Source organism: Grus americana, chromosome 2 (genome assembly GCF_028858705.1).
Source record: "Grus americana isolate bGruAme1 chromosome 2, bGruAme1.mat, whole genome shotgun sequence".
Taxonomy (NCBI): domain Eukaryota; kingdom Metazoa; phylum Chordata; class Aves; order Gruiformes; family Gruidae; genus Grus; species Grus americana.
The window spans coordinates 16643282-16661036 of record NC_072853.1 but is presented as its reverse complement, the minus strand read 5'-3'; the positions used below and the strand labels follow the sequence as shown (position 1 = coordinate 16661036).

The 17755-nt window shown below is 40.2% G+C and overlaps 1 protein-coding gene across 7 annotated transcripts in view; it reads right to left on the bottom strand.

Annotated features, from left to right (window-relative positions):
* Positions 1-17755, bottom strand: part of TRPS1 (transcriptional repressor GATA binding 1) — a 215607-nt gene that overhangs the window by 170454 nt on the left and 27398 nt on the right. For 4 of the 7 annotated variants that reach the window (XM_054817085.1, XM_054817084.1, XM_054817091.1 and 1 more), the window contains exons 2-3: positions 5472-5630; positions 1491-2419 (exon numbers count right to left, since the gene is read on the bottom strand). In XM_054817085.1, the coding sequence (XP_054673060.1) occupies positions 1491-2419; positions 5472-5508 (966 nt within the window). In that variant the 5' untranslated portion in view covers positions 5509-5630. Of the gene's footprint in view, positions 1-1490; positions 2420-5471; positions 5631-7270; positions 7342-17755 lie in introns of those variants that run through there. The other 3 variants (XM_054817086.1, XM_054817089.1, XM_054817090.1) reach the window with 3 other exon arrangements.

Genomic DNA, 17755 nt, shown 5'->3' with positions numbered 1-17755 from the left:
AATGTCTTCCTGACAGCATGGATCAGTTGCTCTAAGATGCTGTCCTCGGAGTCAGCAAACTGAAACTATAGCAGGAAATCCAGGTATTAACATCATACTATGTGCTAATTATAAACCATCATTTCACATTCTGACATTATTCACTTCCAACCTCTTTTAACTAAATCACGTATTTGCTTTCTAATCAGAGTTTGGCAGGAGAGAGTGTCTGACACAAGACAGTGAAGTGATCTTTTAGTAAGACAGCAGTTCAAAGATTGCAGCTTTTACGCATAATAACGACCTTAGTTTGATTTGCTGCTCCACAAAGAAGTTGTAGAGTTTCTGAAAAAAGAGGAAAAGTTTAAATCACTTAAAAAGCTTCAAGTTCCTGACTTGTGTTCTGGTTTCGGCTTCTTACTTGAAGTTAAGTGTTAGCCACCTTAGCCTGTTTTTCCATATTTCTTTCCTATAGCGACAGTCTCTGCAAGTATTATTAAATATTTTCCACCTTCTACCTTTTTATTTTAACATACCCTGGAGTTTTGTCTGGTGATTACTACCAGGTTGGACATCATGTATGCAGACATACGCTTGAAACTGGATGGACATTTAAACTCATTTTGTATACAGACTTTGTTATTTGTTTTTTCTCTTAAAAATCTGAATTTTTTTATCATTGAATACTGAGGTATCCTACCACATCTCTCAGCTCACTCATGAGAGGATTTTTTTTAAAGCAGCATCAATTTTTTTTTTAACTAATTAAATATTATCTGATAAGAAACTAACAGAGACTTCATGAAAAAGCTTTTAGGTCCACCATTCTTTCATGATAAAACTAAGATTTTTTTTTTTTCCAGCAGTACCTATAGTTTTTTCCCTGCTCCAACTGGATGAGAAAATGACTGAGGCAATAGTCCTTTCCTTGCAGGCTCACTAACGTGAAGAACAGCGTGGATTACTGCTACTTTTTGAAATGTTTTAAATACTCATTGTCTATCCTGTTTTTCTGGCACTAGACAACTTCAGAGTTGCCAAGACTTGCCATTTATTTTATCTTAATAAAGAATCAATAAGCCAAATCTTGACTCCCGGCAGCTGATAATTTAGGATTACATTTTTAATTTCCAGCTGCTGTCTTTTGTCTATCTGGTTGTTATTTTTCATTATTATTTGCTCTTTTCTTTCCGTGACAGCAAATCCTTCAGATATGATTACCAATTCAGCAATTTGCCTGTTTGCTGAATAAGATCTTTTGCTATTGATTTCCACGACGACTAAATCGTACACAAAAATACCACTGGTCAAAAAGCCAAGTATTCCTCTACTGTACGAGATGCTCAGCAGACCTGCAGAAAACCTGGCTAAAATAGACCAAAATGGTTCTTACGGCTTAAGCAGGTTATATGAAATACGTTAATCACGTAGGTAGGAGAGGCTTTGCAAAGAACTGACTTTGCAGTTGAGAAGGCAGTTAGCAGAAGCAGGGGGGCTGGGAAAATACAAACCTGCACATCGTAAGTCCCATTTAATAAGACAGGCCTCTGGGAATTGATGTCCTGCAGCACCCCCGAAAGCACAGTGCGGTTGACTTTCTGGAAGTCTTTGGAGTGGCTGAATTGCACCATGTTGTGGAGAGCCAAAATTTTAGTGTCGAGCTCAGCATCCTGCCTGGTGCGGTTGTGCAGTCCTAGGTGGTACTTGCGGAAGTGTTTGATGAGATCTGTGGGGTCGTTCCCATAGTAACCGTATCCACAGATGTTGCATTTGAAGTCCTGAAGCTCTGGAGACAGAGGCGCCGTATCTGGGTTATCGTTTACCAACAAATCTGCTTTAGATTTGTTCAGCCTTAAACCCCCATCTGAAGGCACTTGTGGGTTTTTTGAGGCCGTGGGGACCGGGCTTGAGCCTTGGCCATCAGTTTGACCACTTTGCACTTGCACTGTTTCATCTGAAGCTTTTGGCGACATCTGATGCTCCTCATTTGTCTCTGCTGCATCTCCTGACGGGGTACAGACCACATCTTGGGTGTCATCTGCATCTGATTTTTGAGGAGACTTCAAGGGCTCACAGATTCCCCCAACAGCTGGAGATGAGAAAGCCAGCATATTTCTGTCTGTCACCTCATCATGAGGGAAGGATGGAACATTTCCTCCCTTATTGTGGCTTTCATAATTGAAGCCAGCCTTTTCACTCAGCACTGAGCTTTTCAAGTCCTTTTTAATGCTGGAAGATGGCTCTTGGACATGCGTGCAAAGTTCCTCCTTGTTATTTAACTCTGCCGCATCACCCTGGTCAGTGTTTTCTTGCATCTGCTCTGCGGAAAATTCTTTTTTCCTTCCAGACTCTTCACTTTCAGTACCTGTAGACTCAAGGGTCTGTACCTCACCTTCACTAGCAACGTTTCTTAGAGGGGGGTTCTTTTTCCGGACCATATCTACCACAGAAAAAGAAAGAAAAAAAAAGAAGAAAGAAAAAAAAAGAAAAAAAGCAAAAAACCCTATAGAATTATTCAAGATACATAACAGATTATAAACCTGGCACTTTTTAAAGCATTCTGAATTATATGAATACATCAACTTTTCAGAAAATTTTTCTCAAACAGGTTTTTAGACTACGTAGAAAACTGGAATTTTACATTTGAAAAAAATGCTTACACTGAGACTGAACTTAACTAAAAAGAGAACTTCAAAGCTTACAAAACCACTGCCATCAGAGTAAGTGAATTACAGGTTTCATTATCTTTTTGGAAGATAATGGTCTGGCAGAAATAATTTTAAATGAATGCTTCTTTTAAAATATTTTTTAAAAACTAAGAGGAAAAATAAACTTTTGCAGTCTAATGTTCATGCACTGTACAACTACATGTAATGTAGCTTTGCAAAAATACACCTAAAAGACATAATCAGGAGTACTTAAACAAGTTATTAGGAAGGAAACAGATTTAGGAGAGTAAGTAACTTTGAGGTTTCAGAGAAAGTATTTTTCCTAAGCAGGTATCAGTTTCTCTATAGCAAAAGCTCCCTCTCCTACTGCCCATAAACTTCAACCAGAATTATATGGATATTCTAGAGTCTGGCCCCACAGTCCATTATTCATGTAATTAGTTCTATTTGCCAAACAAAGAGAAACTAACTTTATTAGGAGACCCGTTGTCAATAAAATTTTACAGGCCTGGATCCAGACATTTGACATTGCTGTGTGGCTGAGTCGGGATCTACCCCGAAAACACCTGGAATCCACATGGATCGAAAGAGCCGAACCTGCCTCTGCAGGCTCTGCGAGCCCTCCTTGCAGACGTAGCCTACCACTACTGCTAAATCTGCACGTACGCCTTCAAGATGCATTTCAGAAAGCTGAGACAGGACAGCAATAGGGATCAGAGAGAAAGGAGGAGTCTGCCACCGGTGAGTTAGCTGCTAGCTGAAAAGGGGAGATTATGGAAGAACAAATAACCAGACTACGCAGGTAGCAAGCCAAATTCCTGATCCGCTACATATCTTCACCTTCCCCAGCCTACTTAGAAAACATACGTATGTGAAACTTCCCTGCACTCTCCACTGCGTCGTTCTGGATTTGATATTCCTCACCAGCTGGTTTGATCCATTTGTGCTCACATGCTAGCTACGGGCAGAAGACAGATGTGCTACAACTTCTTCTACGCTCTTATCTTTGCCAACGCTGTATACAATGATGGATGTTTCTCTTTGCCAAATTGCGTGTGGTCCGGTGGCAGCAGCCTGCAGTACCACACACGAGATGCGAGCTCCAGACTCAAGCCTGAGCCCCCATTCCCAGGCCAGCCACGGCCAGGCGCCTACGGAGGCACTGGAGATGTGTATTGCTGGTGAAGGGAGGACCACCTGGTGATTCTGGGAACAGCACTGATGCACTCCAACTCGTGCTGCATCCAGACCTTTAAAAGCCACGGATGACCTTCTCAAAACAGTACTTTGAGAAGTACAGCTGGGGACGGAGATTAAAAATAAAAGAACAGGCGTCTGTACGTCCTCTTATTTACATCTGCTCCACATGAAAGGGCACTGTGTGCTATGTTGATAAAAAGAGACAACTTCTTAGGGGAAGTGTTCGACTTGTGTCTTGGGCTGGCTCTGTTGTCTTTGTGGTCGAGCTGATCCACAGGCAGCATGGGCTGCAGCGAGACGGCTTTCACACAGAATGCCAGCTCGTGTTACAGAAATTTTGACACTCCGTGTGGTCTTAATAGGTTTCTTAAATGCCTACTGTGATTCCTTACTGTAGAAGACACACATGCTTGGGAACCAAGCGTCTTCTCCTTAATGTCGACCACACCTACCGTGATATGTATGCACTGAATTTTACTTTTTTTTTTTCCCCCTCTGATTACTTCTGAACCATGAAGTCACTCAGAACTAAGAGAAAAGAAAGATTTCCTCTTCTGGTAAGAGAACTATTACAATACAGACTCGGCCTACTACAACAACATGCATACATATACAATTCAAGGTATAAAGATAGTCCTGAGCCTTTTAGCATTACCTCTTCTCTGTGGGACTTCACGAATGCTCTTGGTTAACACACACTAAAAATATTCGTGAGCACCTCTGGTAGGTGTTCAGCTAAATCTGTATTTTTCTCCTGGTTACACATCCCAAACCATTTTTAAAATAACTTCCGTTTAAATGCAATTCATGGCAGTTAAGAGGACAGAGAAAGGAGTCCTGACTATGCAGTGAGGAAAAATCAGAAATCGAGAAAGTAAACATCGTGACTGTTACCTCAGTCAAAATTAAACAAGACTAAATGCAATGTTTTAAAATGTTTTTGTTACAGATACTTTTGGCAGATAAGGAAAGTTTAGAGATTTTGCTATCTTCATGGCAACTGTCAGAGGAGAGTCAGAGAAAAGGACAGAAAAAAAATCCCTATAAAGCAAAGAAAAGAAAAATCTGGACTGCATACAGGCTAACTAGACAGTACTCCAGATCTAGATACTTTGGTTCAAATTTTCCTGACATATCTGTGAGTCTGTGTGTTAATGGAGGGGGAAAAAACCCCGTATCTGCCTAATGGAGCTTTTTCAAACAGTATTCTACACTTGGAGAAAGAAAAGAACGAAGATAACATTGATCTAAATATAAAAACTTTCTTAACTTGAATTTTAAAGTATTTTCCCCTCTTTTTCTTTCAGCTTTTGAAAAATCATCTGTCATTTATTTACTTGATATCCACTCAAGGGGACGGTAAGAAAAGACACGTTATTTTTTTTTTGTCGCTGAAATTCCACCACTATCATTTTTCAGAGACATATTATGTAAATAAAACTACATTTGCAATACTCCTAAATTGAAGAAACCATCCCCTAGCAAGTCATAAGTTAGATATAGAAAGAATATAGCCACTCTGAAATTATTATCTCTAAGACAAATAACAGATTGCACAATGTTTTATTGTGTGCCAAGAACGTTTTCAGTTAACAATTTCACTTGAAAAAATGGATCACATACTTGTAAAATCATACCCAGCATTGACTTCATAAGGCATGTGGCTTTAGAGTGCTTTTTACAATTATTAATTCTATTAGTCAACTAGCAGGCGGGCTAATGCAATTGTCTTAGAAGATGCACGGAAGACACAGAAGACATTTTGAGAGCTGATCTGTATATCTGCAAAACAAAAAAAAAAAAGATTTTCCTTCCTAAATTATGCATTCAAAATATGGTTTTTACTTAAAAACATTATTACGCCTATTGTACATTCACATGCATCTATTAGTGGGCACTACACAAATAGTGGCTGCTCTTCTCCACTTCCATCAAGCATAAGAAATTTCATAGCTGCCTTCTCCTTGGACACACACTCTTGCACGCACACACACACAAGAAGAGACAAAAATTATCTCAGAGGTGATGTTCACCAAAAAACAAGTTTAAAACAAGTTTAAAGTAAGTGTTGAAAATGAGCTGGATAAATGCTGTAAAAAATAAAAGTGCCTTGAAAATTCACATATATTAACAGGTATTGTGCATCGTAATGGGACTGGCCTAATGGGATGGATAAAGGAAGACAAATAACTGGTTCATATCCAGACTCTGCTGTCAGCAATTGAAAGTTATCATCTGCTGGCTGCCTCCTGTCCCACTTGAAACGAATTTAGTGGTGTTACTTTAAGTGGGCAATTATCCACATCTCAAAAATGCCATCACAATAATAAGCACATTTGTTGGCTGTTAGTGAAAAGGCCAAGTGATGAACAGCCATTGGGATTCAACTACCTTTTTGTCACTGGAAACGGTGATCTTCACAAAATAAAAGAATTACTAAGCCTGATGTGAATGAAGAGACTTCTGGAGCAGAGGGAACTCTGGATAAGGCCTTGGCTGCAGAACTCATCTTTGGGCTCCATCACCCAGGGTTTAGAATCTTATTTTCATTATGCTGAAATTACCTTTAAACCATGTGGGGTTTTTTTCACCTGATATGATCACCCTCAGCTATTTTAAAATGGAAATAATACTAATAGCTATACATAGTTTCCCTCAAAACCAGACAAGGCTACTCTACACAATTCATGCATCTGCAAGATACAGACTTTTCTGTTCAACAATCACTCACATCAGTTTAACCCTGGAAGCAAAAAGTGGAAACCTGCTAAAACCAGTCTGTAATTCAGGATAACAAATTACCATAGCGACTACTGTACGTCTTTTAAAAAATCAAAAGAAAAAGCAAATTTTGATAATCGATAGTTTCTTATGTGCGGTGAAGATAATGGCTAATTACCTGCTGATCATCAGCTCTGCAATGGGTCATTGCTGGTGCTCATTACTTTTATTGAACATGATGACTTGTCATCAAAGCCTATTGCAACAGTATGGTTGTTGCCTTGTGCTTGCACTGCAGGTTTAGGTCAGGTCTTAGTCATATGCTCTTTTTAACAGAATAATACATTTAGAAAGAGGCTGAATTTCATGAGGTGCCACTGACTAACCTCTGTACAAGTAGATGCACAAGCAGACGAGGAGCAAACTGAGTCAAGGGCCTATGAAGACTGTGATATTATCAGTCAATATGCTGCAGCAACAAAAAGTTAAATGAAAATACGCATTTATATTCAACAGGCTCAAGTAGGACCTCTTTGTTAAGGGATAGTAAAATTAATACTTTTACACTCATATATATTACACACCCACATACAGACATATAATGCACATACGGCGCTTAAACATCAATCATTTTGCCAGAATAATGCAGCAAAAGATCATTAACTCTCAGTGTCTCAGCTTAATATATGTCTAATACTTACCTATCTCACAGGAGTGTTGTGAGGCTTAATTAATTAGTGACTGTAAAGTACTTTGTGATCCTTTAATGAAAGGTGCTACATAGCACAAAGTATTATTAAAATCATTAGGACCACAAAAAAGCCCTGTGGAATTCCAGCCTACACTGTCTGTTGGGGTTGGGAGTGATCTTATTAAAAGGAGACTGTCAGACTAATTTTCATAATTTTTTCAAGATCTTTTTTTCCCCCTTTGCTGTTGTGATAGCACGTTAGTAGCTAGAAATTTAATCTTATCATCTTAATAACATACACTCATGTAGTTTGTTACTGCAGGGCTAGAGAAGAGAACAGGGCTCTTGGCACTCATCTGGCTTTCCCTTTTAAGAAAAAAAAATTGAGAGACATATTTTGACACCTTCCCACACTCCACCCCACCAGGACAGCCGATCATGTGAGATCGCAGGATACTCACTATAGCTGCATGGGAAAATACTGCTGTGGTTTTAATTTCTCTCTCCTTTTTTTTTTTCTTTCACAGAAAAAAAAAAACAACCAAAAAAAAAACCACCAAGGCACAAAACAAAACCCAGCTTATTACACATAAATAGGCTACAAAGACTGTCTGCTGTGCTTTATATAAAAAACCCTTAAGTGTTCAAAGCGTCTGCTTCTATCAAGCACATGAAGTCCTAACCGATCTGGAGCCTTCTCCCCACACTCCATATAACACTCAAGCAGCTGTAAGGCACACGAGCTCCAAAGCTGGAAAGCTCCTGTCTTGAGAGCGCGAATTTCTGGGAAACTGCCTCCACGACGGGCTCCATCCCCGGGGAGCCACCCCGCACACAGCCCTCCGCCGCAGCCCATCCCGCCGGGCTGGCCCAGACCTGCGCCGAGCACAACCAGAAAGTTAACAAGCTGATCAGGACAGCCCACAGCTCAAAGACCTGTATGTTTTCTAATTTAAGCATTTAAAAAAAAAATCATAAGAGTAATAATCTGTAAATACACTAAAAACTCCAGGTGAGATTGCTGCCTTCACTGAAAATTAGATTACATTAGATGCAAACTAAGACGCAGTGGTACAGGACTGGCCAAAGCTCCCATCTTTCCGCCTTCCCTCGTGGATCCTTGAACAGCCAAATGACAGAAAAGAGAGGTGTACAGCTTCACCCCCCCACCATCTCCATCCGGGACGCAGAGCTGGAGGCAGACACACAGGACGCTTCTCTCCCAGCTTTGCCTGCGGCTCTCAGAGCAAGCCTGCCTGAAAACGGCTGGTACGTGGTCCTAACCTTTCTCTGCCGAGAAGGGAAGGGAAGACAACCCTTTCTGTGTCAGCAACTCAAGAATCAGGCCCTAAACAATGGGAGGGCAGAATAAGCTTAATGACAAGCAACTCCCTCTTCAACAAGACCACCTCCTCCCTCTTGGCACCAGTGTCTTCAAACACACCATACAAGACAGGAGACGTCGCGGCTCTAAGCAAGTGACAAACTAATTCCAAAGGACTTCTTAAGCTATCCGTGTTTTTCCACAAGCCCTAAAACTGCACGGCCACTCTTTCCTGCCTGAGATTGCTCAGAGTAGAACGTGCCTCCTCGTAGCAGTAACATTTGGCAGGATCAGACATTGTATTTAGTCAAAATGTATCTATCTGCTTGATATTCTGCACTCTGCATGCTCCAATGAAATTATGATAGCTTCATCAATCTAGAAAACACAAGGAGAAAATCATGCCTTATATGCCATACTAGTAGAGCAGTACTATAGCAAAACGCTGCTGTTCTCACCTTCTCTCTTCCTCTTCTGCATTTTCAGACTCCTCAGTTTGGTCCCTGATCACAAATTTCCCAAGAGCTTTTTGCAATTTATTTTTCTTTCCCCACCAAGTTTACAATAAAGAGACAAATTAAAAAAATGCTGGGGTCTGTTTAAGCTTGCTCCTTCCCATTTAAATTTACTTTCCCAACATTGATCGTTCTCAAATCTCTAAGGGTGCACTTTTGGACATCTTAAATCCTGTTCAGCTACAAAGTGTCATCACCTTCAAACAACTCTCATCAAATAAATCTCTTATTAATTCACATCAAATTAATTCAAAACAATCTTTTCTATTACCATATGCTTCAGAGCACAGCGCATATTAGTAGTCATCTAGCCACTGGAATAAATCTAACCTTTTCTATGGGTATAAAACAGACACTTGGTCATTTCAGAGAGTGTAGGAGTGGCATTTCAAAATAGACTGTTTGAGCCTACTTCCAGGCACTTATTTCATTTTAAGCTCACTACGAGGGTAATCATGCAGACACTTTCAGCAGAAACTGAAGTCAAAAGGTGATTTGTCTAAACAGGTGACGTGGGGTGGAATATTACAGTATCTTGCAACCAAAATGAAGAATTCTAAAACTGCTTTTTTTTTTTTTTTTTTAAGAGTGCCTGAGCACGGCAGTTTGCTGCTCTGCGTTTCTTACTAGCCTGCTGCAGAGAGCTTGCTCCTACCAGACCTCCACTGCCAGCCACCCGGGATGGGGAAGCCAAGAAGGCAATAATTCGCTTTGCCCTGCCTTCCAACAAAACATCTAAAAATACTCTCGTGAAAGAGGAAAATTAGTATCACCACCGTTTTACAGATAAATAAAATTATCTACAGAGAGATGCAAACATCGAGGTGTTCAAGGCGACATGCAGGCAGGGCTCTTAGCTAGTGACTGAACCTGGTTTCTCTTGATATCCAGGCCCATATCCCCCTCCTGTATGTATTTCAGTAGAGGGAGCGTCGCCCTAGCACTTGGCAAAAGACCAAGATCCTGTAATTTAATAAGGTACAAAAGTACTCGTGCAAAAGTCTAAATGCTCCCATTTATCATGACAGTTATGGGATAAGCTGACATTTTATTTGTATGGAAATTAGTCTCCAAAACAGCATAAAAAGGCCACACTTTCAGAGAATATTGTGCCTTTGCTTCTCTGTTCTGCATTTATCTAAACTCAGCTTTGTGTATTAAAAGTAGTTTAATTTTTATGTATTGATGCTGCTTTGCATGCTCCCCAATCTGTTGTTACTGCACTGCAGAGAATCCAGCCTGATTTCCTTACTGCAATAAAATAACTGACTTCTGCCAGGACTGACACCTCCTATGAGAGCCCTGCCATCCTCACTGAATCTTCTGGTTATTCTATTAATTTGCTGTTGTTACACTTTATAGGATTGTAGAACATTCTCTATTAGATGAGACCAGAGGTCCATTTAGTCTGGTGCTCTGCCTTGGAGAGAGGCCAATACCAGATGCTTCAAAGAAGGTTCAACTGCCTTTGGACAGATACAGAATCACCCACCTCTGTGAAAAATAAATTGCTCCTAATCCTCAACACTTAGACAGTGGCTTACTTTCTGAAGAGTAAAAGGGTTTATAGCTTTAATTATCATCTCTCACATTCTACAATTTGTTGTTAAATAAGTCTATATGTTCCTACTTCCAATAAAAGTGTCCAATATCTATCTGAACATTACGATGATCCTGGTACCTGTGATAGCTCTCACTTTACAGTCTAATCACATACTAAAAAGGAGCAAATATTTTAGGCATTTTGAATTTGCTTCTTGTCAATGGTGTAGAGTTCCCCCTCAATCTTGTGCTATTGAGAATCGAAGATCCTCCGGGCTGTGGGCACATCTATCGCATCCCCCCTATTCATCCTGTCTTTCAGGTAAGCAACCACTGTCTTTCCAAACTCTTCTAGTAGGTGTGGCGATCTCTTATGTTTCAATTTCTTTTCAGCCTGAGTAAACTCAAAGTTCTTTGTAATCCAAATGCCCTTTGAAGACAATGGGAGTTTAGGGTTTGCAAATGACTCAGAACTGAATCTGAGTTGAGTGTACTGGCAGAGGCAAGCACAGTGCTACCTTGAGCTGAAGAGTGAGGAATGAAGGTGACCTCCTGGCTCCTAGGCAAGAGGAATCAGGTATGGATACAAGAAGTGACTCATTTGTTCTTTTGCATGAAGAATACAATGGGCTGATCCTATTTCCCTTGAAGCTAATGGCAAAAGCCCCACTGACTTTGAGAGAAGCAAGACTGAGATGTGCTGTTCCTTTCTGCCAGGTGCGGCCTGCGATATGAAAGGCATCAAAGTTCCCTTGCCCAAAACTTCGGTCAAATGGAACCAAAAATTATTTTGGAGAAGGCGATCAGATGGAAGGGAGAAAGAGGATGGTTTTGGCTACCATTCCAGAAAAGTTCAAATAATTTTGTTTCGAAGTAGAGGAAAAAATAAGAATAAAAAATTTATAACTGGGTTGAAATTTCAGCTGGATCAAAACTAAAAAGTGGGAAGGAGGCAGAATTCTGCAGCCTGGACCTTAAACACCAATATTAATTCATCACCAGAGAGGGAATTATTATAGTACTTTTCCAGCCAGACTAGAACCAAGATGAACATGAGTTTGCAAAAATGGCTTTTTTTTTTTATTTAGAAAAAAATTGGCAAGGGTTTCCAGACACAAGTTACAATGGTAAGAGAGGGCAACCAAGGGCAACAGGAGTTGAGCCCACGTACATCAAAGCAGACTTTGGCTTTGGGTACCTATCCAAACTGAGCCTTCAAAGGTTCTGATGTTGCCCTATTGTTTAGCTTGAATCTTGTCTAAGCTTGCTCAGGAGAACCCACATTCAGAAGTATGGGAGAAGGGAAAAAGAACACACATTTTCCAAACTGTGATTTCAAAACAAAACAAAAAAATGTAAATCTACATGCTGCAGGGTAATACTGGTAAGCGTGGCTAGCTATTGTTGCTCCATGCTTTTCAATTTCCATATATTAGCATTCATTGCTGACATTATTAAATCCAAAGTTATTTGGATGCTTTGATCAGCAAATTGAATCTTGAGTCTATATATGATGTACCTATATTCACGTAAAGTTTACAAAACTATTATATTTCCCTATTCTAACTCTTCCCCCCACATGCTGTGAGTTTCCATATATCCCACAGCCATACATTCCAAACACAGACTATTTTATTTAGTAATATATTCAAGAATTTAGATAAAAAGAAAAGTAATGGAAAGTGTTTGGCAATCTCTGTATAAACAGTTTCTATACATTTGGGTTGAATCATCCACTAAGCTCTCATCTTGATATGCCAATGACAGATAAAACTTTCATCACCGACATGCCCTCTTGACTTGGAGGTCAGGATACAGGGGGATCCGCATTACAAAATCTCTTATACTCTTTATGGCTATCACAAAAATTGACATCACATTAAATATAAACGAGTCAGAATTTTGGCACTGATTTTCCACTCGGCACAAATAACCCCACTCTCCTTTGTGAATGGGGGAGAAACAACAGCAGTGGCAACCACAACAAAAGAGTGGATTGTGTGTTCCCTACACAAAACAGAAAGCCATGCCTATTCAAGAAATCTTGGCCATTTGTCAGAAATTAGAGAACTGATGTTGCAGCCCAATATTAGCTCCAGCCAAAGCAGTGGTGAATTTACCTTGCCTTTGGAATCATCCCTATTAACTAGGAAAGACTCTCTGTTGCAGCACGTATCATATGGTGCAGACTCAGAAACACTGAGCCACTTTCTTAAAACAAAAGAAAGTAAAATGAAAAAAAAAAAAAAAAGACCAAAGCAAATGCAAATGGATTCTCTGTGAGTGGTTTGTCTGTTATTTGCCCTTTTTATCTCTTACTTATGTGTCGTCTTAAGCTGAGGAATGAAGTGAAATGCCGACGAGAAGGCTACTCTTGCAATGTATCCACCGTAATGATTTGTTATGAAACTGCTTTAAAACAGAGAAGCATTTTTCAGATATCCATAAGAATCAAATCCACATATTCATTGAGAAATACAATTGCTGTTTTACCCATTTCAATTCTGGTCAGAAATGGGGCAGGAGGGCGCAGAATAAGGAGACTCCTCGAGACTCTGCTGATGTGGCTTTGCAGCAGTTTCATGTAGGGAGCGCTGGCATTCCTTTAAAACTGGCAAGGGGTGCCAGCGTCAGCCTGTTGACTGCTGGATGAATATATATAGTGCAAATAATGCCGTTCTTGAATCAGTTTTTGCCCAACTCCCACATAAACTTTCCATGGGAAAATCTCATAATGCCTGCATAAGTGATTTTATGAATCTAGCTTTCAGCTTTTGATAGAGGATTTTTTACTCTACTGGCTTTGATTCTTTATTGCATGAAAGGGTAGTGCCAAAAGCCCTCACGTCAGCCTCGACCATACAGACATCGGAAATTCAATTTAAACCTTGGCAATCTGCCAGGTTCACAAAACACATACAAAAAAGATTTTAAAATTGATTTTTTTTTTCCTGAGATTGAAATATGTAATTTCTAAAAACACAAGGACAACACAGGTTGCAGAATGTCCACACTGCAATGTACGGACAGGCACTAAAACTACTGGCAGGAGTTGAGTAGAAATATGCAGTCTGCAGAAAACTAACAGAAGTGGACAGTTGCTTTTCCCACTGAAGACAGAATTTGAAATGAGTTGGACACTAACTGTATCTCTTTTCCATCAATAGTACATCTAAATGTTCCTTTAAAAAATATCCAGAAGAACTTTTCTATAAAAAAAATGTTACATGGAGGTACAACCACAGACTACACCAATACTTCCATTCTCAAAAATCCCCTATATGCAAGCGAGCCTTACCGCATTGCTCCTGTCTTCCTCCTCAGAGCTGCCTTCTTGCCACCTCAATTCCCAATCCGGTACCTCACCAGTTTTAAGAAATATCACGCAACACTGTAGGGCTGATCTGTTGTACCAGGATATATCCCACAAAACGGAAAGCTTTTGCCGTGTTTTCACTTATAAAGAAATCAACTTACTAAAACAACTTCTGGGTTCACTGGCATCTTGGAGACTAAAAAAAGTCCCAAAATTATTTGCAGAGGCTACAACAGCACCTTCTTTGAAGTAATGTTGCAACTTGTGCAAAGGAATTTGGGATGTACCTGAGATCTGAAGGTGCGGGCTACAAATTAACACAGCCAATTAGGTGGAGAAACTGAGAGTCCAACACAGATGGGGCAAGATAACCACAACTGAATAAAAGGACTGCCAAATGTAAGCCAGTTGGCTGAGTAGAGATCATGTCATCCTGCTCATCTAGCTGCTGCCCAATCAATAATCTGTTGCTGTTTGCTCTCCCCATGCCAATCAATCTGAGCTAGGGCTGCTTCTAATTTTCCAATCTAGGAACAGCTTCAGAACATCCACAATTGTTATTTCAAACAACCCAAGAGATAAATGTTTCATCCGCACATCAGCGGGCAGATTCTTCCCAAAATGGGACTACTCAAGAGTAAATAATTACTCCTGTAACAGTTTGATCTGATAAACCACAAGACATAAGGCTGCAAAAGCAATCTTTGTACCATCAGCAGTCAGGAGAGAATCCAGCTTCTAAAATTACTTGATTAACTGATACAGGACCCAAAAACTGTGATAATTCTGTAGAGAATGTTTCACAATAGATATAGTCATTTTTTAGGGATTAATATTAGCTATAAATTTCTTAGCCCCTGAAATCTGGTACAACTGGATTTATGCTGTAAAGATGCTTTGCTTTACAAGAAGACAGAGATGAAATCAGACTCAATTAAATTTAAGCATCTCTTAAACAATTCTTTTGTTAAGCAGTATGTATTGAAAGAATACATGAGAGGAATTAGAAATGATCTTCATAACTTGTCCGTGGCTTCTCGTGAGTAATGAGAACAGCCCAAGATCACACAGATAAAAATCTTAATGCCATAAGACCTTCATATAACCATTTGTATGTAGATAACAAGATGAACGCATATATGCATACATGACATAAAGCACAGAGAGTGCAATAAACAGAAGTCATGTATTCGTGAAGTAGCTGGTACTTGGGTCTTCTCCAGCATGAGAATCTACTGTTCAAACCAAACATAGACTCAAGTTGTCCTTTTTTTTTAAAAAAACCAAACTTTTAAATCATTGAATCCCACAGCATCTTGATAGGTCTCGGCCCATTAATAGAAAAGGAATTACTCTTTATGACTCCCAGATCTAAAGCATTGATTTGATTTCCCATCCTATTACACACCAAATTCTTGCAGCTCTGGATCTCCTTTGACTCTGAAACAAAAATGCCCAACATCTACGCTGGTAACACTCGCTCTTCATCCGCGCACAGCAGAACCTACATATTGTTCCCATTTTGCCTGCTCACAAGATGGCATGCTTGTCTCACTTCAACCCCGCAAATAAGTCTGTATTATGCTCACAGCATCAGGGATAATTAAAGGTTGGGCACGGAGGTGGTAGCGCTGTTAGCGAGCAGAGCAACGCGCTCCCACAGCACGGATGGCACCGGCGGTGCTGCAGGTACGCCTGTGCTGTGAGCCTGCATCGCCGCGTCCGCACAGACCGGCTGGTTCTCCCTTCCTCAGCTCCCATGTGGGAAGCAGTGGAGGCTTCGACACTGCGAATCTCAGAAGAAAAAAAAAGTGGTTTCTTTAGCCCAAACTGAACTTTGTCTACCTGGAACGCTACTGGCACCTGAGCTAAAGGGCAGTTGTGTAATTCTACAGTACACTGTAATCTGGGCAACATACACACACTTGATTAGTCTCTAAAATTACTGAAAATTACCATCTCCCTTGCGTCTTTCTAACAGTTGACATATCAATGCCTAATGTCTCATTATGTTTCAATTTGAATCATGACTGTAAATCACTGGAAATACAGAAGAATGAGACATAAGATTTGGGGGGGAGGGGGGGAGGACGATGCATTATAGAGAAACTGGACTTCAGAAACTTCCTGAAAATATTAAAATCACCAACAAAAACATAATATGAAACTCTGAGAAACAGCAAGTCTACAGCAAGTAGTGGAATAAAGACTGCGTGCTGCAGACCCAGTGGTTCACTCATCACAGTTAGAGAGAGTTAAGACTTGTTTGGATTTAAAGAAACATCCTTTTTTCTTTATTTCTTTTCTTTAAAGACAGGTGTGGAGAATAGAAACAATAGGAACATTGTTGTACCTGTTGATTTTGCTCACATTCTCCATAAAAGGCTTGAAAAAACAGAAAAAATATCACCTTTTAGCTACAGCAAGAGTGCACAAAGTCTAGGACTTCTGTTCACGTGGCAAGTACGCACTTTTAATTGTACATGCAGGCCCCTCGAGTTAACCTGTGTCCTTTAAACCGGTAACCAGCTGCTATCACTTTCTGTAAATCCCTACATTTTGCCCTGAATTCACAGCACCGCAAGTCCATTTGGTCCTTGAACAGGGCAGAAAGGAAATAGGCTGTCCTGAAGCTGGCATGTGAACACTGAGATTGAAATAGTGAGGAAACATCAATGGTTTAGGCATCAAGATGAGCAAAGGAAGACCATTGTGCAAGCTCACACTGCCACAGCGATGCTGTGCAAGCTAGAAACAGTGGACCCACAAGAAAGCACTATGCAGGGATTTCTTTTCACTGTCAGCTGAACTGCTTCCTGTAATTATAAATATAGAAGGCTTAAAGTGAGAAAATTATTAAAATGCACTGATAGAAAATGAATTCCCAAAGAATACTCAAAAGATTAATCAACAACAGTCTATCAGCATGAGGTACTGTGGCAAGACAGCATTTCTGAGGCTGGCAGCCTGGCATTTACTTGCTTTGCTACATGAGAAAAATCCAATATCAGATTGTGGGTCCATCTAAACTGTGGGATACACTTCTGCAGCTCCCAGCTCCAAATGCACACGCTGGCAACATCCTGACTACACATCAGAAAATCTGGTTTGGCACCATTCTCCTACGCACTTTGGACTCCATCAGTAGAAACCCAAGCGACCAGACGAAGTGCAACATGCGCCATCCAGCAGATCAGGATTGCGGTGCCTGACCTGCAAGAGAGATACGGCAACTGCTCATTGCTGGCTTATGCGTCCTAGAAGCACTCCACATTTTGGCAGTGTTAAAGAGATGCTTTCTGCTTTGGTTTATAAAGCCAGTTTCTCATTCTTATTTCACTTTTTATGTATTTATTTTTTTCTTAAATAAAAGAGCAGATCATTAAAAGAGTAGCCAAGGACTGGGAAATGTCCCTTAATTTCCTTTGTGTCCTCAGAAGAGCAGCATCATGCACTAACCGCTCCCACTCTAAAAGAGCCATATTGTGGCTATGTTTATACCGGTTTTCTAACACTCATCAAGAAGTGAGCCTGGTCCTGAGGCCAAATGACAAGGCAGAGACTCAAACTCTACTACTTTGTTCTCAAGTCACTGCTTTCCATTTGAACTAGTCCACCAGAGTCTAAAGTCTCATTTCAAACAGCTGCATCACGGATGATCTAACAAGACAAATACTCAAGTGAGTTTATACAGATAGTACCAAGGAAGCTGCATGATGATAAAGTTTTGTGGCATCTTCAAGCTAGAGAAGTACTGAGATATCATACAGAAAACTGTCGAAGAGTTGTATTACGAGT